Here is a 22,500-nt window from a genome sequence, read left to right on the forward strand (position 1 = left end):
ACTGCTAGTGCTCATGGGGTGGGGAGCAGTGTAGCCTACATAGCTTGGGGCTGTTGGACCTAACCCCCCACCCCCTTGTTGTTGTTGGTGATGGTGGTGGTGAGATGGGCTGCTACCAATAGGCTGTTAACATAGTCCAAACCCAAGCCCAAACCATAACCCCTGGGGGTTGTTGTAATGATCTGGCATCTCAGCTCAATGGCTACAACCAGGGCCGCTGACAGCTTTGGCTGGGCCCAGGACAAAGTCATCTGAAAGGGCCCCCCACCCAATGCATCCAATGTAATAAGGACCCAATTATGGGCCCCCTATTTCCCAGGGCCCGGGACAACTGACCCCTTTGTCCCCCTTATCACGTCCCTGGCTACAACGCCGCTACAGCCCCTGATGGAGAGTTTGTCTGCCATTCTGTCAATCCCCACTGGACTCCTCTCTGGATACGGTCATGCTGTCAGTCAAGCTGTTACTCATCACCAACACCGTGTGTTAGACATCAGTGCTGTTGAAGACCTTTGCAGTGTTGCAGATAATGTATGTATTGGAAAGGAGGGAAGTCCCTTTTTTTGTCCCGAGTGAATAGCTGCTGTTGCAGTGAGCGCAACTCAAAATGAGTCATGTCTGTTGGTGAATATCTCAGTCTTTAGTCGAGAGCAGAGAGTGGGTCCTAGCCACTCCGAAGTGAAGTTAAACGTCCTTCACTTTTCTAAATGGGACATCAAGCAGCTACGTTCCCAGACTTAGATGTAGCTGGATTATGGTTGGTGGTGTAGCCATCTTGTCGTTTCAGTAAAGCAGCTTTTGCGTCTGACGAATAATATATAGACCACAAGTGTTCATACCGAAAATACTCTCTGGCCCTCGAAATCGGAAGTAGCTGGGTGGAATTGGTATTGGGTGCGTGCACTACTACCGTTTCCTGCGAGTAACACGTTTACGAAGAGGTTAACGTTTCATAATTACAGTAGCTGTGCGAAGCACACACTAATTCATCCGACGAACGGAAAGACAACATCTTCCAAAAAAAAAAAAACCACTCGGTGCTCTTGTCAGGTCTGCAGGGCTGTTTTGTATAAGGCATGGACTGCCTGCAATTGCTATTGTGTGAATGTGGTACTACGACTATCTACACAGGATCTAAGATGGTGGAGGTACAGTCACTGCATACTCTTGAGTTGTCACTGACTCACTTGATCAGAGATTCTCAGATGTTATCTCTCCAAGTACTTAACAGAAATATTCCAGCCCACTCAATTACTCAGGTAACAAATCTGTAGGCTAATCATTTTATTCTATACATGTCATTAGAGATACAGTGTGTGACACTACTACATAATTACACATCATAAGCATATTTAAATATGCCAGGTTTAAAAAGGTCTTTGTCACTTGGAGTTTGCAACTAACACCTTTAAATGAATGCTCAGAACTGCTATCTCTTGTTGCATTACTGTATGCCTATTTATGTGTGGGGGTCTTGCAAATAACAGTAGATGTAAACAATACACTACCTTGGATGACTGTGGACTTGTAAATGACCTTGTTCAAGACTGATAATATCTCTTGCCACTGTATGTATACTGCATTTGTGCCTTGAGTCTTGCAAATGGGAGTGGATGAAAGTGAGTAGGCTAACGTACCACTGTGGTGGAGACCTTGTGTGACTCAGTCGAGATACCTTAAATGACTATGGCCTTGGCGAGATTAGCCTACAGTTTAACAACTTCCTTCCTCAGCAGAATTCATTGTTTCCAGTGCCGGGCTGACTGCTATTTATATCCCTCATTGGTTCTCTCTCTCTCTTCTCTCTCTCTCTCTCTCTCTCTCTCTCTCTCTCTCTCTCTCTCTCTCTGTCTCTTTCTTTCTCTCTCTCTCTCTCTGAATGAGCGCACTGCCATTTGCTGTACAAACACACAGAGGCAGTGCAAAAACCCTCTTCCATGAACGCAGGCTGGTTTGTTTTTCTTTTGTTCTTTTTTAAAAGTATACACTCAGGCAGCTCAATGAAAAGGGAAAAGGAAAAGACCACCCAACACAAAGCATGAGGTGGCATTTTGCACAACGCTGTACGCGTGAGCAGGACATGAGAGATAAACAAATTCATGAGTTTTGCTTTTGGCCATCATGGTCAATTTAAAGAAGAAAAGAAATGTAAAGTCAGCTGCTCTCACGAGATCCTGGGTGATGGGGGTTAAACTCTTAAGAAACTCTTAACAAATTTGGTGTTACCAGAATGACAATGACCAACTCGTAAATGCCTTCTGTGTAATATCGTAGTACAGTAGTACAACCACAAAGTCTTTCCAACAACTATTACAGTGCTCCTCTGGTGGAACAGTGTGCATGATGAGGCTACAATGCCCCATACAATGCAGGCTGTAATCGATACCTAAAATACTTTCATTTCCTCCTAAACAATCCCAAAACACAAAACTGTGCCAATCACTGACCTAAGAATGATGATGACAGCGCAGCAGGAATGATTCGATGAGTGCTCATGTGAAGCTGTACATGGAGGCATGGTAATTTATTGCTGCTACTCTTGCGGCTATTGAGGGGGACATAAATCAGAGAGGTATTGCAGGTAGACGATGAGATGGAGGTATACTGAGGCGCCGGAAGGCATTATAGGCGTAGTCATTACATTTAAGACTGGCTGCTCTCGCTCTCTCTCTCTCTCTCTCTCTCATCTGGGCATCATTTGAGGCGAGGTGGTATGATAAACAAGCAGCATGTGCAGCATGTGCTATTAGCAACAATGAATTCCATTTTCATCAATCAACAATCAATTAACAATTTAATAAAAAAATAATGATTCTGATGTAACCGCCAAAGCGTGATTGCATGAGCCTTATGGTAAATGAAGAACAAGTTGAAAAAAATATATCCCACCCCCCTTTCTCTCCCCTCTCTCTCTGCAGCAATGTGCCTGCTATCTCTCTCTGTTCTCTATACTCAGAAGCTCAGCCTTGTCATGTTGCCGGCATAACGAGATCTGTGAATGTTATTGCCATGGCAACCTATACCAACTCCCCCACCGCCTCAGTTTTTTTTTCACAGTTGCTCATGAGCTACAGTAGCCTACTACTAGTAATCCCTGGTTTCATTCTGCACAAAACCATGAGCCCGGGTAAAAATAATAATGATGCTTAAGTGATGTCATTAACATTTTTTTGTCATACTTGGTAATGGCTTTGAATTCATAGCACTGATTAATTACTGGTGAACTAATAATAGCACCTCGACTCCCCCCTCCCCCCTCCCCACCGTCTCTCCACCTTTATGTCAAAGCACGACGACGACGACAACAACAACAACAGTCCTCCTTTGACTGTCTGGCCGGGCGGATTAGGGGATAATTGGAGGATTGCTGATCCACTCATGTTGGCCGAGAGCCACACTGCCCCGCCGCTTAGCTTAGCGCAGGAGCCGGCGTTTACAACTGGCCACGCCGACAACAATCCCGCAAAAATAAGAACTACGGCTGTCTCAGCTACTGTAGTATCTAGGTGGCAGCAGCATCCTCGTCTTCCTCCATAGGTAACGTATATGGATCTCATAGAGCCGAGGGCAAATAAATGGAACATGGAAGAGAGAGAGACAGAGAGATGGATAGACAAAGAGACAAGGAGAGAGAGAGAGAGAGAGAGAGAGAGAGAGAGAGAGAGAGAGAGAGAGAGAGAGAGAGAGAGAGAGAGAGAGAGAGAGAGAGCAGGGGAAAAAAGGGGGTGGGGTTTCATGTCGAGCTTGAGCTCCCCAGAGAATCCCTACAGAGGATGCATGTGTGTGCCTGTGTGTGCCTGTTTGTGTGTGTGTATGTGTGTGAAGGCTGTCATAGCAAGTGCACACAGCGTCAGCCAATCACACCGCTTGACTCCGCCACCGCCCCCCTTTCTCCATGATGATGCTGCATCTCGGGAGAAGCCACATGCCATCGCTGCACATGCGTTCGCATGCTCACATGTAGTCTCTCATCTCTGTCCTCATTAGGAGAAAAAATGCATCTACGCAAAATGTGAGAAAAAAAATTGATCAAAGGACAACTGCACTATTTTCTACATTAAGCCCCCTTTCTGACTTGTCCACAATGTTTTTGAGTCCCCCTCACCATTTATTTCATCTTTGCTTCTGTCTTTGTTATTTGGATAATTTGGATTTGATCTTTAACGGTTTTAGATTGACAGTCTATGTCCAAATATGTTCCTATAACCACTCTAAACGTGAGTTTTCAATACTGTGCAACAACAAGTGATCAGGGTATTCGATGGTATTCCATAACATTTTTTTGTAGTGAAACGTGGTTTCTGCCATGTTTTATGCTGCATTTAGATTTTTTTCTTTAATTCACAAGATGGCAAATAAAAAATGACTGAGGCCATATTTCACCTTTAAAGTTGTAAGGGAATACTAGTGAGCACCCCTAACCACTTTGTGAGATGCATACTTTCAAAAAACAAATTGTTGTTTTTGAAGAACATATTTGGACGTGTCCATAGACAGCCATTGTAAAGCCAATTGAGACAAAATCTAAATTAGCCAAATAACGGAGACAGCAGCAAACACAAACAAAAAAACATTGAGGGGGACTCTAAAACATTGCAGACATCTCAGAAAATGGGCTTAATGTTCAAAATAGTGCACTTGTCCTTTAACACTTTTTGCTCCCTGCCTTGGTGTAGCCTGGGGAAGGTGTGAGGTGTAAGAGGTGACGTACGTACCTATTGTTTAACAGTGTTGGTTCTTAATTTACAGCATGAAGAGCATTAGCCAATCCACATGCTGTCATGGTCATATTTATTTATTACTTATTTATTTATTTAATGATTTTTGAATGAGAGTGGCAGAGCGTACAGTAATGCGGGTAGTAATGCCGGTTTTCTGGTAGGCCTACAGCTCAACAAAGCACGACTCGGCCACCACTTTTTGCTTTTTGAATAGGCACAACACAGCTCAATCGTAAAGCAAAAAGTGGCGGCACTGTGTCGAGCTGTAGGCCTACCAGAAAACCGGCAGTGGAAAATAGGCATTTGTGAATGGGACAGAGAGATGGAGTAGGGTTTGGAAATAACCCAGTGTACAATACATGTAGTATATGTCTTTAAAAAAGTATCCACCCACCCACACACATATACATACATACATACATACATTACATACATACATACATACATACATACATACATACATACATACATACATACATACATACATACAAACATACAGACATACAGACAGAAAGGCACGCACACACATTCAGACATCTCCTCAAAAGAAACCACGCACACACACTGACACACGAGCACACACACAGACACCCCCTCACCTCGGGTCCCTGCTCCTGGACGTGGCAGGACTCGCTGTCCCCTTCCGAGAAGGAGCCCGACTCGTCGCTGGAGTTGGTGCCGTAGGACTGCTCGCACTTGATCTTGGCGCGAGGCACCTGGTTGAAGAGGAGCGCCTCAGCCCCGGCCAGCGCGCTGGACTCTGGCTGGTGGTGGTGGTGGAGGTGATGGTGCTCGCCAGTGCCCGGACCGCCACCCAGGAAGCGCCCGAGGGCACCGCCCCCACCGCCGCCGCTGCTGTTGTTGTTGTTGGAGCAGGGCGAGGAGGAGAACTCGAACTGGGGCAGGCTGCAGGGCGAGCCGCCGCTGCCGTCCTCCGCGTACGAGTAGGACGAGCAGGAGCTGGAGGTGCGCGTGCGGGTCTCCGGCGGCGGCGAGCGCGGGCACACTTTGATTGGCACGGGGCAGCTGGTGTTGGGGCGCGGGCGGCCGCACAGCAGCGCGGCGGTAGCTGCGGCGGCGGCGGCGGCGACGGAGGAAGGCTCGGTGACGGAGGAGGCGGCGGCAGCGGTGAGGCTCTGGTGCGAGCTGGGCAGTGAGTGGCTGGCGCCGGGCCACAGGCCCTTTGGCGCGTGCTCCGCGAGCAGCTCCTTCTCCAGCGAGTTGCTGCCCCCGCGCTCGCCAGGGTAGGAGTGCGCCGGGGGCGGCACCCCTGTCGCCAAGCCGCCGGCGCCCGGCCCCGACCCTGTCCCCGACCCCGCGCCACCGCCACCGAGCCGGTCGCAGGCACCTGAGGAGGAGAAGATGACGCTGCTGCGGCGGTCCAGCTCCAGCGCCGCCGCCTCCTGTTTGCAGACGCCGTCCACGACCGCCATGTCCTTCTGCAGGGCAGCGGGCAGCAGGCCCAGCTCCGCCGGCGACAAGGAGGAGGAGGAGGAGAAGGGCCGGTACTCCTTCTTGTTGTGGTGCTCTCCCTGAGAGGTTCCCTTGTCCTGGCCACAGACAAGTCTGTTGGTGAATAGCTGCTGGGAAGTAGAGGACGACGAGGAGGAAGAGGACGCGTTGGGAGGAAGAGAGTTGGAGGGCAGGACGTCCACCACGCTGCGCTTGAAGAGCGCCCGGATGCAGCTGGGGGACTTGCTGCTCTTGGGCCGCTCCTCCACGGCCATGGGGCTGTGGCCGTCCAGCTCCATCTCGCTCAGGCCGCCGTCGTTGTTGCGCTCCTTGAAGTCGCGCTCCTGCTCGTCGCCGGACAAGCAGAGGCCTCCCGCCTCCTCCTCGTCCTCGTCCTCCTCCTCCTCGTCCCCCTGTGGCTCCACCTTGATCTCGGTCACGTCGGGCGGGATGTTCGGATCTGCCCCACCGCCGCCGCCGCCGCTGCCAATCTCGTTGAATGTGCTTGGAAAACCTGAGGTACTGGTGTGTTGCGATGAGGAGGTGTCGTTATTGTGCTTGTTGCAGGCCCACTGGTACTTCCTGTACTTGGGACAGCGCGGCAGGTCCGAGGAGCCGTGGTGCCGGTCAAAGTCCATCATCAGACGGCCGTCGGCCTCGGCGTAGTCCCCGGCGACCGCCGCTAGGCTCCCTTCCTCAGCGCCGCCCGCCGCGGACGGCCTCGCCCGCAGAGAGTTGAGGGTCTCTCCGCCGCCGCGTGCCGCCCGGCGAGACCTGGGCGACACCGACCTGGGCACGGCGAGAGGCTTGGACGACGAGGAGACTGTCAACGATGACGAAGACGACGTCTCCAGCTGCATGCTCTCGTCGTCAGAGCCCCCGCCGCCTCCGCCGATGCCACCACCACCAGCGCCATCGCGCTCACACCCGTCGCCGGCGCCCGCGTTGGGCACCACCTTGCGGCAGAGCTGCGCCGGCAGCGCCCCCACGCCCACGCCCTCGCCCTCCTCGCTGCGGATCTGGGCCTCCAGGAAGCGAAAGCAGGAGTCCTCCAGGTTGTGCATGCGCAGGAATTCGGCACAGCGCATGACCTCCTGGATGTTTTCTCTGCTGAGCAGCAGCTTAGCCGTGTAGGCAAACTGCAACAATGGGGCGAATCCCCTGGCAGTGACCTGCGGAGGGAGAGAGGGAGGGGGGAGAGAAAACAGGGGAAATTGCCAGTATTAGCCATCAGCACTGCCATTGTTCCGAGCCCTTGGGGTGTGCTGAGGCAACCCGACAGCTCGGACGACCCAAAACAAACACCAGTAAAGTATCAGTTAATCTTTTATCTGGTCAGCACCGAATGTTCTACACAGCGAGCTGGGTAAATAAAAAAAAACTGGCATTGTAAGTGCCCACTGATAGTGTTGTGTGTCCGGCCACCCCCCCCACCAACATTCCACCCATTGGGTGCGACACTGTCTGCCCTCCGTGCCAGCTTCAAGAGAGGGGAGGGCAGGGGAGGAGGTGTGTGGAGTGCCACTGGGACATGTGTCCCTGTCAGTTATTAGACCTTCTACAACAACACGGGGCCCGTTGGGGTGGCTAATGTCAGCCAGAAATGTAGCCGCAGCAGCAGCAGCAGCAGCAGCAGCAGTAGCAGTAGCATTGCACTCCCTCTGGGCCTGGGGGCAGGCCGGTGCATTCACTACTTGCTGTAGGTTACTGTAATGTGCCAGGAGGACCCTAATGGTGTCTATAAGACGGCAGGATTATCCCCGCGTCATCCACAAGGAGCTGGCCAGGGGGAGCCGAACGGTAGAGAGAGAGAAGGGAGGATGATGATGGGGTGGGATGGGATGGGATGGGGGGATGGGTGGGAGGGTGTAAGGGCGCTTGACCGACTGCCTCCTATTTGGGCTTAATGCTACTGGATAATTAGGTAAAGTCCTGAGCCTGCAGAAGCTTTGCCGGCCGGCCCCTCTGAAGCTATTAGTGAAAGGGGTGGAGGGAGGAGGAGAGAAGAGAACGAGTGTTAAGGGAGAGACAAAGTAAGGCAGAGCTAGAGAGTGAAAGAGAGAAGAGAAAGGGGAGAAAGAAAGAAAGAAAGAATGAGAGAGTGTGAGAGAGAGAGAGAGAGAGAGAGAGAGAGAGAGAGAGAGAGAGAGAGAGAGAGAGAGAGAGAGAGAGAGAGAGAGAGAAGGTGCTAGCCCTCCATTTCACACTGCCATGTGGAATTCCCATAACATCTTCCTGTGTGAGATGCTGTTGAGCATGCTGATACTGTATATTCACCGCTAATACAGTGCATTGCTAATTCAACACCCAGAGAGTTTACCTCAACATTGTTCTTAATTCCGTGTTTCGTACGGTGCATTTGATAGCGTCAATTCAAGACCTTGGGAGTTGACACTTTGAGAGTCTGAGTCAGATATAACATTGTTCTATGTAAGTCTATGGGAGCAAACAAAACATCATCAAATGTACTTATGGACCACTTAAAAATAAATATAAAATATACCAGAGTGCAAAACATCTATTTAATCCTGTCCTGGGATCAATTGTGGCTTGATGCTAATGCTTCCATTTACTTCCAGTGATTATGCTACTCTAACTCTAATACCAATAAATCTGAGTGCTGAAAACACTGAGAAGAAAATGATATGCACATTCATGAATAATGTTTTCAAAAAAAGAGTGGACTGTTCCTTTAAAATAAATTACAGGCCTGTCTTAGTATAGTGAAATAACAAAAGTATTAATTGTTTGCCCTACTAAATAAAGTCTATGCTTGGAAATGCTGAGTGTTTTAGATATCCCCTAATGTACCACTTCGGGTCTTTCGCAGACTTTCCCCGCAGCACCCACTTTGATAAGCTACTTAACCCTAGTCTTCTATTGCTGAATTAACACCATACAATTTTACTGTGTAACTCGTGAATCGCTGTCTGCTTCTACGATGAAAAGAAATAAAGACACTACTCAAGCAGGGCACGCAGCCACGTAGTGCTAGGTGCTCTCAGCAAGCGTATCTTTTGATCTATGCCTGTATTGTTTGCGTCTGACAAAGGCCTCCACTCACACAGCCTGCATGATGTAAGGGTCCTCCCAGCACAACGACTTAACGGGCTCTCACAGACGTCGTGAACTGAGAGGAACAATGCGATTTTAATGAGCAAGGGAGGCCAGCACCCTGTTTACTTGATTTGTTTTGCATCTATTTTTTGCGAGAGGGCGGGATAGTTAAAGCTCGACGAGTTTACTTGGGTGTGATGCAGGGCTTGACAATGGCACCTGCCAACTGGCCAAATGCTGGTAAAACTTGGTTGTGGCTGGTAATAATTTCAGTGTCACTAGCCAATTTGGCAGGTAGCTTATTCTATGGTATGACATCAGAATAGTGTATATTTTGCCCCTTGTGTATCAATTGTTTGAAAAAGCTCAGTTACTCAGTTTCTATGTGTTAGTTTTATTTCCATGTAGAAACCCATGCACTCATTTTCTTGCTTTAAGCACCTCATCTTCTGAGGTTAGATAAAACCTATAACAAAACAAAAATAAAATTTGTGTCTACTAGAATAGCTGGATGGCTAGTGACTCGGGAAAATCACTAGCTACAGTGACCGGCAAGAGAAAAAGTTAATGTCAAGCCCTGCTGTGATGATGATGCTATTCTCTGTTGCGCGGCCACACAAAGGTGGCAGTTGCAGGAGCTGTATGGGCTCACTCTGCGAGACTGTGCATGGCGCCCCCCTTATCTAATAAAAAAGGATTTCCCCATCCATAGAAATACGCAAACACATATGCACACAACACAAAATCATCAGCTGGTACAAGCATACAGCAGGCAAAACGCACACTCACAAACACACACACGCACGCACACACAAACACACATATGCACGCACAAACACACTCACACACAAAGCCTGAGGTCTCTTGAGTCACACCACTAGTGTACATTCCACTGTGCTCGATGCACTTGGAAAGGAGATGTGAGATAGTTTGTCATCTGAAGATTCACTTGTAACCCAAACACTGCAACCGCGGCCGCTGACAGCTCTGGTCGGGGCCCGGGCACAAAGTCAACTGAAGACCCCCACCTCAACCCACACACTCACACACAATGTCACTGTATGAAAATCTAATTCTGTGCCTCCTCTCTCCCTGGGCCCAGGACGACCGGTCCCTTTACCCACCCCTGTCCCTTTCCATGACTGCAACCCTCAGCCCAACCAGTCAAAATCCACATCTTGTGTGTTAACTTTTGTCTCTCTGTAAATTGATTACGATGTTCAATAAAATAATAAGTAAAAAAAACACACGTCTGACCCCAGATATTAATAATAAGAAATAAGGTCTTGTAATGTCTTTTCTCCTGAGCTCTACATGAGTATGCGGGTAAAAACACAGGCAGTTTCTGACAAGTTATTTAAATAAATATTTTTTTAAAAACATGTGTTTCCCTTGTCAGAAAGCATTTGACTTGTTTTATTCGGGTGTAGGTCGTAGACTGCTGTGGTCTGACGGTGACCTTAATGGCCCGTCTGGATGTCTGTCTGGGTGGCCTCTCTCTCCATCACGTTCTCTCTCTCTACTTGCTCTCTCTATCCCTCTCTTTTCTCTCACTCACTCTTGGTTCTCTCTCTCTCTCTCTCTCTCTCTGGCATATTGGAGGGAAAACCTCTCTACAGGCTCCATAGCTACTGCCTGCAAAACACACACACACACACACACACACACACACACACACACACACACACACACACACACACACACACACACACACGCACACACGCACACACACACACACACACACACACACACACACACACACACACACACACACACACACACACACACACACACACATATGTGCGCGCGCATACAGCCTCTCACACTTTCCATCCCCCCACTGAGATTACGAGTCAGCAGCTTCCCCTCAGCAGTGACTGATTGGTGCTGTTGTGCTGCAGGCAGCAGGAGCGCGTGGAGCCCCATAGTGTGTGTGTGTGTGTGTGTGTGTGTGTGTGTGTGTGTGTGTGTGTGTGTGTGTGTGTGTGTGTGTGTGTGTGTGTGTGTGTGTGTGTGTGTGTGTGTGTGCGTGTGTCTGTGTCTGTGTCTGTGTCTATGTGTGTGTGTGTGTGTCTGTGTGCATCTGTGTGTGTGTGTGTGTGCATCTGTGTGTGTGTGCATGCGTGCATGCATACGTGTATGTGAGTGTGTGTATGTGTGTATGTGTGTATGTGTGTGTACATGTACAGGGGGGAGGGGAGATGCAGTGACTGGCTGCATTCTGTTTTGCTGCAGCATACTAACGGCCTCTGGAGCTGCCAGCCCAGGCTTACGCTGATGGTGCCCCCACTACTATATGGTAAACGCACACAGAGATAGGGGGAGAGAGGGAGAGAGAGAGAGAGAGAGAGAGAGAGAGAGAGAGAGAGAGAGAGAGAGAGAGAGAGAGAGAGAGAGAGAGAGAGAGAGAGAGAGAGAGATGCATGTGTGAGGAAAAAAAGAACTGCAAAAAATAAAGAGGGGGAAGGGTTGGTCTGAGGGCAGCTAACGAGCTTCCTGTGTCATCCTGGGGGTTCATCTCTCTATCATGCCATGGGTAACCAAGTTCATCCGCAGTCCACTCCTCCACCCCCCCGGCTCGAACCCACGACCTCACAGTGAACTCTGGCATGGGAAGTAGACGTGTAAACAAGTGAGCTGAAGGCCATGCCGGTAGGTCAGGGGTGCGTTTCTCGGAAAACATCATTGCTAACTAAGTTAGCAACTTACTAGTTTACTTTGCAATTTCCTATTGGAAACCTAGTAGGTTGCTGACTGGTTAGCAATGATGCTTTCAAGAAACGGTGGCCAGTATTGGGCTTTGCCGTATCAGTATGAGGGAGGTTTACTAATGTTCCAAGCCAAACTCGGCTAGATGGCATCTGTTTCACATGTGGCAGCTTACGTAGGGTTAAGATTATTGGTCTGGGGACAGTCTTCCGTTTTGCTTGGTTATTTTGTTGCTAAGGACAACATGCCTAAGCCTTTGCAAGATTCGCTGCCTCACATCATCCATGCTTCCATAACACGTTCAAATGCAGCTTTCAGCTTTGCGGAAATCCAAAAATCATTTTGTTGATTGTAACAGGGTGCAAGGCAATTATTGAGAATATATATTTGAAAAAAATACACAGGGAGTTTTTAACTTTATTTGACAGAACAGTGACGACTGTGACAACACATGAGTGGAGAGAGAGATGGGGTAGGAATGGGAAGGGCAGAGCAGAGCCAGTGAAGACTCGAACCTGGTGCCTCTCTATTCTAATCTACTCTGATCTAAACTCTCCAGCATGTGACGCCCAGAGATGGAGCCTGTACCTGTAAGAGAGGTACGAGTTGAGATGGTGTATGGGCAGGGCAGAGAGGTGGCTGGGTTGAGCTAGGTTTGAGCTGGACAGCTTGTTGGCCGTTACAATAACAATCTATTCTGTTCTGTTCTGTTCTGTTCTATTCTCTTCTATTCTATTCTATTCTATTCTATTCTATTCTATTCTATTCTACTTGTGCTGCCTACTCCAAGACCCTCAACACACTAGTATTGCACATGTGCAGTTTAGGGGGTGGTTGGTGTGTGCTGGGCTGAGTTAGGCTTGGAGCTGATACTGTAAACACAGGGCTTGCTGGCTGTTGCAATGACAAATAAAAACATTTTTTTCTATTCTATTCTTTTTATTCTAATCTACTCTATTGTACTTGTGGTACTCCTTATTCCACATGTGCAGTCTGGGAGGTGGCTAGTTGGGCTGGGCAGGGGTGGGCTGGGCTGTGCTTGGGGCTGATAAACAGACTGCTGCTTGCAGGCTGGCGGAGGAAAAAAGTGCTGAGTGCACTCCACATCCATTTTCAGCTTGCATCAGCAGCTACCGCCCGCAGGAGAGGAGAGGAGAGGAGAGGAGAGGAGAGGAGAGGAGAGGAGAGGAGAGGAGAGGAGAAAAGGGAAGAGGAGAGGAGAGAAGAGAAAGGAGGAGAGGAAAGGAGTGGAGAGGGGAGGAGAGGAAAGGGGAGGAGAGAAGGGGAGGAGAGAAGGGGAGGAGAGGAGAGGAGAGGAGTGGAGTGGAGTGGAGTGGAGTGCAGTGCATCTTTATGGGTGTGCTGGCCTGCGCTGTGCCAGCCATATGTGATTACTCCACTGTCTCCACTGGCGGTAGCGGCAGCAGCAGCATTACGAGAGCACCGTGAACATCATCAGTGAAAGAGAGAGAGAGAGAGAGAGAGAGAGAGAGAGAGAGAGAGAGAGAGAGAAAGAGAGAGAGAAAGAGAGAATGGAACACAAAGAAGAGATGGGAGATGAAAAAATAAACAAGGGGGGTGGGTAAAATGATAGTGAGATAATGAGGAGAGAGAGAGAGAGAGAGAGAGAGAGAGAGAGAGAGAGAGAGAGAGAGAGAGAGAGAGAGAGAGAGAGAGAGAATGAGAATGAGAATGAGAATGGAGAATGGAGAATGGAGAACGTGACTGTGTGAAATGGAAAGCAATAGACAGGCAGACAAACAAAGCGATGAGGTTACCCTACTCAGAGTATAGACAGGCTTACTGTATTAAAGATTCCTACTGTGAATGTGATAACAGAAAGCATGAGGCAGTGAAGGAAAAAGTGAAAATATACTGAACAACAACTAAGGGAAAAAAAATCAGAATGGATAAATCAGATCATGAGGGAAACGGAAAGAAAAACAAATGGAGAGGATGGGGAGAGGAAGAGCGAATCGTTAGCGGATATCGTTTGACATTTGACGCGCTTCAGCCGTTAGCGCCACTTAGTGTGAGGAGTGGGGACAAAAGGGACAAATTAATCAACGCGACAGATCTGGGACGTTTTATGCTAATTCTATGCTGTAGTGTTTATAAAAACCTGGCATGGCAACGCGCCAACGTCTACTGAGAGCCTGTACCAATACAGCACAGGAAACAATACAACTGGCTCAGAAAATGGAAAACACAGAGGCGCTGCGAGGATCCCAATTTTTCAACACAGGTGCTCAACAGTTTTTTGTGGGTAATAAATATCAAAAAAGAAGAAAAAGGAGGAAACTGCGGTTGTTTATTTTTACTTTTCTTTAAGGCAACACGTTTTAACACATACGACTGGCACATCACCTTAAGCTAGTCGACCCCACAACCCCCCCAAAAAAATGTCTCCCTTCCATAAAAACGTTATGAATCCCTCCCCAAATCTTTGGTACCCCTCTTCTTCCCGACCACCATCACACCATCACTGTGTGTGTGTGTGTGTGTGTGTGTGTGTGTGTGTGTGTGTGTGTGTGTGTGTGTGTGTGTGTGTGTGTGTGTGTGTATGCGTGTGTGTAGGTAATTTTTGTCAATGTCATATATGTATGTTTAGTTTCACTGCACATTGGAGACTGCAGGTCAAATGCAATTTCAAACTTCTGTGCTAACTCTGTGACATAGATATTTGACAAAGTACAAGTACACTTGACTTGACTTGAACGTCCCCCAAATGGACCCTGAGCCCCCTACAGCAGGCCTCCTCTCCTCATCTCCTCCTGTAGCAGCGGAGAGGGCTAATTTATGCAAATGCTCCCTGGAAAATTCCTGCATGTCATGCATTCTAATGAGGAGGGGAAAAAAGTGCATGACAATGGATCTCCCGTTCCTAAACACGCACACACACACACACACACATATGCACACACGCATACGCAGGCACGCAGGTACGCACGCACGAACGCACAAACACATTCTGCTGCCTAGACCCCCGACAACCACTATCCTAAATCTGCTGACTAACCTGACATTTTTACTTCACTCTGTCACTCTTCACAGACTCTCTCCCTTTTAGAGAAGGGAGTCTTCACCATGTTTACCTCTTTGATTAGTAAAAAAGACATCGTCTATATGATTAGAACTTTAGCAATATTTGATGTGCCCAATATATGATATCACAAAGAGCCTACTCTGCACGATATTTTTAATCCATACTTCCATATTATTAATCCATAGCATTGGAGCTATAGACGTTTCTAATATTTGATAAATAATTATTCTCTTCACAGCACAATGCCCTTTACATCAAGGATATCAGAATTCGGAAAAAAATATGTAGGCCTAATGGAAAACAAACAGCAAAAAATGAATGAATGCTTTGATATTAATTTTAACATGTTTTTATGTTGCTCCACATACAGTATTGGAGGTGGATAGAAACACAATCTTGTACTGTAATGCGTGGTTGTTAACACGTCCGGGATAGTAGCCTACAATACAACTTACTACGTGCAGTCGACCATTAAGACCAAATCCCGCCTGTAGTAATAGATTACACAAACTACAGCAGTGTTGTAATCGGCTCAGGGGGGGTTTACGGCGCAGGCTAGACACGGCGTAGGACATGACCCTGCTGTCTTCACTGTAAGCACTTTGGGCAGATGATTAGATGATGAGCCCTGCAGTTTCACTTACTCTACTGTACGCCTGAGCCCGAGGTGTCTCCGTACCTGTGCTTTTCTGTGTCTGCAACTATTTGTTGGGCTGACATTTTGACCAGGATTCCCTGGCAGATGAGATGCTTAGTCTCAATTGGGACAATCCTGGCTAAACAAAGGTCAAATGAAAAAAATGAAAAGCGCAGAGCTGAATCTGTTTGTGGAACGCAGCCATTTAGCAACTTAGGCCTACTTGGTTGCCAACTGGTGATTGTATTACAACTTATTACTCAGCTGCTAAAATTGTTAACGATGGCGAGAATAACAGTAGAACTGAACAATTAACTTCTATTGTATTTCAGGGTTAAAAATATAAGACCACGGTGCGACTTCCGCCTACACTAGCATGGAGTAGACACATTCTCTTCACACTCCCACTTTTCATGAAAAAATCCTCAAATTTAGCCCTGCTTTGCAACGACACAACTGACGAATAATTAAGACCTTGGGCCTATATTAAGAAGCTGTAAGAAGCTGTAAAGCAGGCTTAGTTATCCTACGGGAAGTGTAAACCTGCTAATAGATATACAGTACTTGCAAGGATCATTTAGTTAAAAAATGAGGACTCCAGGCTCTTCTATTAGATCATTTACCTCTACCACAAGGTTAACTTAACCTGGTTTACTACTGAACCAGCTTCTTAGTATAACCCCCTGGTGTTAAGGTGGTGGCAAACAAGCATGTGGGAGTATTTATGTGTCAAGGGTGCTTTTTCATGGACTCTCCATGCCTGGAACTGAAACAATAAAACTGAACCCAATACCAGACTTGAGCACTTCACGTGCATTTTCTTTGAGTGTGCTTTTAAGGTGAGATACGAATATGACAGTTTTTACTAAGTGAAACTAGCATGCATTTTCTTTGTGGTAGTATTAATGTATGATGCATGATTTTCCTTTTCTTTTATCCTGTCTTTTTTTTTTAACTTAAACTCCAATTTCATGATGCTGATGCGTGGATAGTTTTTTTTTTCAATGTAGGGGAAAACATGTTTAAGAGTAGGGCCTATTTCCTCTGGTGGAGGTACTGTACGTATACCCAAAGATGAGAATCGGAGCAGCGTGAGTGTGTGTGACACTGTGTGTCTGCATGTGTGTGAGAGGTGATGAGGGATGATGGAAGAGCCAAACCCCAGTGATGATTGGCTGGGGGAGAGAGCCCACAGTAGAGAAGTGAGTATACCCGCCAGTAGGCGGACTGTGACAAACACATCGCTATAACCCTCCCGCCTCCCGGCAGCCACCCATCCCTCATCCTCTCCACAACATCACCATCAACCCGCCCGCCTGCCTGCCTGCCTGCCTCCACCCATCCCCCACCTCCAGTGAGCGAGTAGAGGGAGGAGGGCGGAGGAAGGGGAGTAGAGCACAGTAGAGTAGAGGGGTGGAAGTGGGGGTGGGGGTGACTCCCCTCCCGCCATCTGTCTAATAAGCTGTAAATGTGTGAGAGTGCGCCGGCCGCGGCCCGGTGTTTGTGTCAGCCCTGCTACCACACCGCACCGCACCGCTCGTTTCCGCTCGGCTGCAATCCCCAGGATTAGTCTGCCCTCAGCAGGTCTCGACCCAATCAACAGTCTGACTGACTGACTGCGGACGGAGGTGGCAGGAGAGAGAGAGGGAGAGAGAGAGAGAGAGAGAGAGAGAGAGAGAGAGAGAGAGAGAGAGAGAGAGAGAGAGAGAGAGAGAGAGAGAGAGAGATGGCATCTATCACATTATCGTGACGTAACACGTTTGCTAACATATACAGTAGTTTACATATAGTCTCTCCGCCTTTGTTAGAAGGTGTTTTCCCACTGTCAGCTGCAACACCCGCTTACATACAGTACATGTACATGTATACCTACAGTATACAGTAGCTTATGTCTCTTGGACTGTAGAACGTTGTTTTCCGACTGTCCGTTGCGACATCCGGAAAACACATGCTTTATTTCTCTCTGAATTTGTCGGTAGGTGTTGAGACTGCTGTAACACACGCCGAAATATACATAGTTTATGTCTCTCTTCCTTTGCCTGTTTGTTGTCTGACAGAGGACTAGTTGACAAATCCCGCACCTCGACCCAAGTCGACTAGTGTGTTCACGCTGGTGACCACACAGGCTCTGGTATGTGCAGGATAGCTTAAACAATTAAATACAGAAGAAGGTGTAAAGCACATTGATTGACTTTGCAGATTTTATTCTGTGCACGGCATGAGCAATTGATGCATTTCATTTCCTATGTCATCAGGCTTACTAAGGAACAGATTGATTTTTCAAACTTTTGTTTTTGGTGGTGATGCAACTCCCTCAATCAAGTCATTGTTCCTGTAATGGCCTCACATTCTGTATATGGTATGCACTTGGGCCAAAGTGTCATTGGTGGAGGAATTGGGATGGGCTCCATAGAGATTTGTAGAGCTTTACGTAGACTAGAGGTGTCATGGCAATTCGCAACAGCACTGGAAAACGGCAAAGGCAGCCTCCATCTTCTGTAGGTAGACCTGTGCCCTTCAGTCAATGCAAAGCACACCCAACTCTGTCAAAATTGGCCCAAAACTGTGTTAAAATAAAGTGATACATTAATCGAAACATTAATCTAAATTTCAAGCTACACATCTACTTACACGTAAATCATATGAGTTGATTTAGCAGCACATTTCAACTATTGTTCTTGTATCCAGTAGTTTGACAATGGAAATGTTCACATTACTACCCCATTTTCAGAGGTGAGCCCCTTCTCCATTCATTTACATTGCACAACACAGGTCTACCCACAAATGATGTCAGTCTGTATTGCTGTAAATAAGGGGGTGGTGCCACCTCAAGTCATATTTTCTACCTCTGTGATTGGCTTAGACACTAGACTGGATGGTCTAAAAACCGCTTCCATTTCTCTGCCTCTCTCTCTCTCTGCCTCTCTCAGGGGTCATGTTTATCTATGGTCAGTCACTCTCTTTCTTTTCTCTCTCATCTGCTCTTCTTCAGAATTTCCTACTCGCTGACTCTGTGCATCTGTCACTCAGCGTCACTGCACACAGAATATCTGAGGGAGAAAAAAGCTAATGTCATTGTCAACAGTCATTCCATTGAGGCATGTGGCAGTGGTGTTGAAACATGATTTTAAATATTGCTATGTCTCTGAAGCACAAAAAAACATGAAATAAGTTGCATTTAAAAGCTAAGTTAAGCTAAGACTATCATCCTGCATTAGAATGTGTTCATTCAGCTCTAACAATCCCGTAAAAAACTCAGATCTCAAGAGCCTGAGTGTGGCTATGGCTATGTGGCTATGTAGCTCCAGGCGCCTGGGTTAATGCTGTGTACACGGAGCGTCAGGCTTACAGTAAATGGGTTAAAGGGCACGTTGACTATTCAGCCCATTTAGCCGCTTCCCTGAGTTGTTTGTCAGGCAGTGAAGTGTTCCTCACCAACTTTTCGATGTCTGTTGCTGTCTCTGTTATTTCCAAAACAAGTTTTGTAGCGAAACAAAGCTTCTGTCGCATTATATGTAGCATTTTGTAAATACATTTTTCATTTTTCACTCACAAAATGCCACATAAAACATGCCAGAAGCCATGTTTCACGTTCAAGTAGGCAATGTCAGTGAACAACCCTAACCACTTGGTGAGATGCACACTTTTGAATACATTTTTTAGGGTGGTTTTAAGAACAGATATGCATTTAGACGGCCATTCTAAAGCCGGTTGAGAGAAAATTCACATCAGCTACATAACAGAGAGAGCAGAAAACATCAGAAAATTGGTAAGGACCCCTCCATTGCATTGCAGATAACTCCGAAAAGGGGGCGAATTGTACTAAATAATCGACTTCCCCTTCATATACCAACCACAGACTAGCCGGCTCAATTAGAACAACAACGACACAAAAGGACAGAGGCGTGGGGCGGGGCGGAGCAGTAGGCAGTGATGGAATACAGCATGCGCTACGGAATTGCATACTTTAGGGCTGCTTTCTGTAACATCTATATATCATTTATCTAAGATCAAAAAATAGTATTGCTGCAAATTAAATAATAATAAAAAAATAATAACATAATACTTTTAATAATAATTTTGTGTTTTCATGGAAGAGAATTGATAGTGAACACCTATATGCTTTTCATTCCACTTATTTAGGCCATTAGCCACAGAAGCACATACCATCATCTCTGGTAATTAAAGCAAAGGTGGATAATGTGCAATCCATTATGAGTACGCCTCTAAACACAAAGCAGACTCTTGCTTTGTCAGTAAGTCGTTCATCATACATACTCATGACACAGCATACAGTATAGCCAGAGAGAGAGAGAGAGAGAGAGAGAGAGAGAGAGAGAGAGAGAGAGAGAGAGAGAGAGAGAGAGAGAGAGAGAGAGAGAGAATGGGGCCGTGTGCCTCTGCACGTATTAGTTGCACATTACATTGTTGTTTGCACCGCGCCTCTCTCTCTCTCGCGTCTGCATCTAAAATGGGGGAGGAGGAGGAAGGAAAAACAGCTCACGTGCCAAGTAGGTCATTGCTCAGCCCGCACCGATAGGGGCAGAGACGGGAGTCAGACACACACACACACACCCACAGACACACACACACATCCACACACCCACAGACACACACACACCCACAGACACACACACACATCCACACACCCACAGACACACACACCCACACATACAGACACACACACATACAGACACACACACACAGACACACACACACACAGGCACACACAGACACACACAGACACTCACAGACACACACACACACACGCACGCACGCACGCACGCACGCACGCACGCGCGCACACACACACACACACACACACACACACACACACACACACACACACACAAACACTAACAGAAATAGAGAAATATAGACAGACACACACACACACACACACACACACACACACACACACACACACACACAAGTTTCAGCAGCATCACACACACAATGGGAGTCGCACACGCACGCACACACACGCACGTGCACGCACACACACACACACACACACACACACACACACACACACACACACACACACACACACACACACACACACACACACACACACACACACACACACACACACACACACACAGTCTCAGCAGCAGCAGGAGCAGCAGCAGCGTGCCGCTTACACACAATTTCATCATCGTGTGCATTCATAGGACGTGAGCCCATGATCGGATCCCGGGAAGATTTCACAGAACCTGAGTAAAATATATACCGCCCTCTCAGCCCGCCCCCCCCCATCTCTTTCTCTCTCTTTCTCTCTCTCAACCCTTTGCACAACCATTGAGCAAGACAGAGAAATTCAAATTTTTGCCCCCTAAAACCAGTGGCCTCCCTCGGTGTCTTTGAAGTGGCTCTTGTTTATGTAGATCTCAATGAGAAGGCAACCGTGGCAATAATGTATGCAAAATGATCCCCACAAATCCTCCTTTGGCTGCATATTTCTCAGGCAAAAAAGCAAAAAAAAGGGACAGAGAGAGAGAGAGAGAGAGAGAGAGAGAGAGAGAGAGAGAGAAGGAGAAGGAGAGAAGGAAAACGACATTGAAGTCCGAGGCGGCACTCAAGCGAAGAGAGAGAGAGAGAGAGAGAGAGAGAGAGAGAGAGAGAGAGAGAGAGAGAGAGAGAGAGAGAGAGACAGAGAGAGCTCCTTTCCTACGCTCCTTCACCAACACTTATGAAACGACAAAGCACTGGTTTCCTGCCTCTATTGTTGGACGGCAAAACAAACCATTTTTTTGTTCCATTCCATGATCTGATTCCTAACAAAGGCCTGATTAAGCGTCTCTCTCTCTCTCCCTCTCTCTCTCTCTCTAACTTCCTTTCCCCCCACTCTATCTCTCTCTCTCTCTCTCTCCCTCTCTCTCTCTCTCCCCCCACTCTCTCTCTCTCCAATCCCCCCCCCCTCCCCTTTCTCTCCCTGCGATCAGACCGGGCCAGTGTAAAATAGATGATGTCACTAACCCTCCATGGCCCCCGCGACTTGAGAATAACAAGGTCATCTGGGAGGGGTGTGTGTGGATGAGGGGGTGGTGGTGGTGTTGGTGGTGGTGGTGGATAGGGGGGCGTGAGGGGAGGTCTTTGTTTCACGTTTCATCTGCAGTGCGCTTTTCTCTCTCACTCTCTCTCTCTCTCTCTCTCTCTCTCTCTCTCTCTCTCTCTCTCTCTCTCTCTCTCTCTCTCTCTCGACTGCCAGCCAGAACAGATCAAACCTCTACCTCTTCTCCCCTCTTTGCCTCATCGCCTCTCTCTCCCTCCCTCCCCTACTCCATCTCTCTGTCTCTGTCTCCCTCCCTCCCCTCTCACACTCTCTCACTCACACATATGCACAGATCTCCTCTCCCATGTCCTTTGTTGCACATACTGTAGGTGGCAATGTGTGTGTGTGTGTGTGTGTGTGTGTGTGTGTGTGTGTGTGTGTGTGTGTGTGTGTGTGTGTGTGTGTGTGTGTGTGTGTGTGTGTGTGTGTGTGTGTGTTAGGGGGGTGAGGGGGGGGGTGTTGGAGGTGGAGGAAGACATGGATGTGGTGATAATGAGGCTGACACACACACTCACGCACGCACACACACGTACGCACGCACGCACACACGCACACACTCACACACACTGATAGTGAGGGTTGCTGAGGCTACTGATGGTGATGCTGATGAGGCTGTGCCACTATCTGAGCTTTGGTGCCAACATGCCTAAACTCACACACACACACACACACAGATACAGACACGCGCACACACACAGATACAGACACGCGCACGCAGGCACGCACGCAGGCACGCACGCAGGCATGCACGCAGGCACGCACGCATGCAACAATGGAGAGAGAGGAAGAAAGAGACAGAGACAGCGACAGCGACATAGACAGA

General features: G+C 47.8%; 1 protein-coding gene across 4 annotated transcripts in view; it reads right to left on the bottom strand.

Annotated features, from left to right (window-relative positions):
• The window catches only part of bach2b (BTB and CNC homology 1, basic leucine zipper transcription factor 2b), a 103,358-nt gene that overhangs the window by 13,871 nt on the left and 66,987 nt on the right, over window positions 1–22,500 (bottom strand). For all 4 annotated transcript variants that reach the window (XM_063222879.1, XM_063222875.1, XM_063222877.1 and 1 more), the window contains exon 3: window positions 5,321–7,345. In XM_063222879.1, the coding sequence (XP_063078949.1) occupies window positions 5,321–7,345 (2,025 nt within the window). The remainder of the gene's footprint in view (window positions 1–5,320; window positions 7,346–22,500) is intronic.

This window comes from Engraulis encrasicolus, chromosome 18 (assembly GCF_034702125.1).
Source record: "Engraulis encrasicolus isolate BLACKSEA-1 chromosome 18, IST_EnEncr_1.0, whole genome shotgun sequence".
NCBI classification, from domain to species: Eukaryota; Metazoa; Chordata; class Actinopteri; order Clupeiformes; family Engraulidae; genus Engraulis; species Engraulis encrasicolus.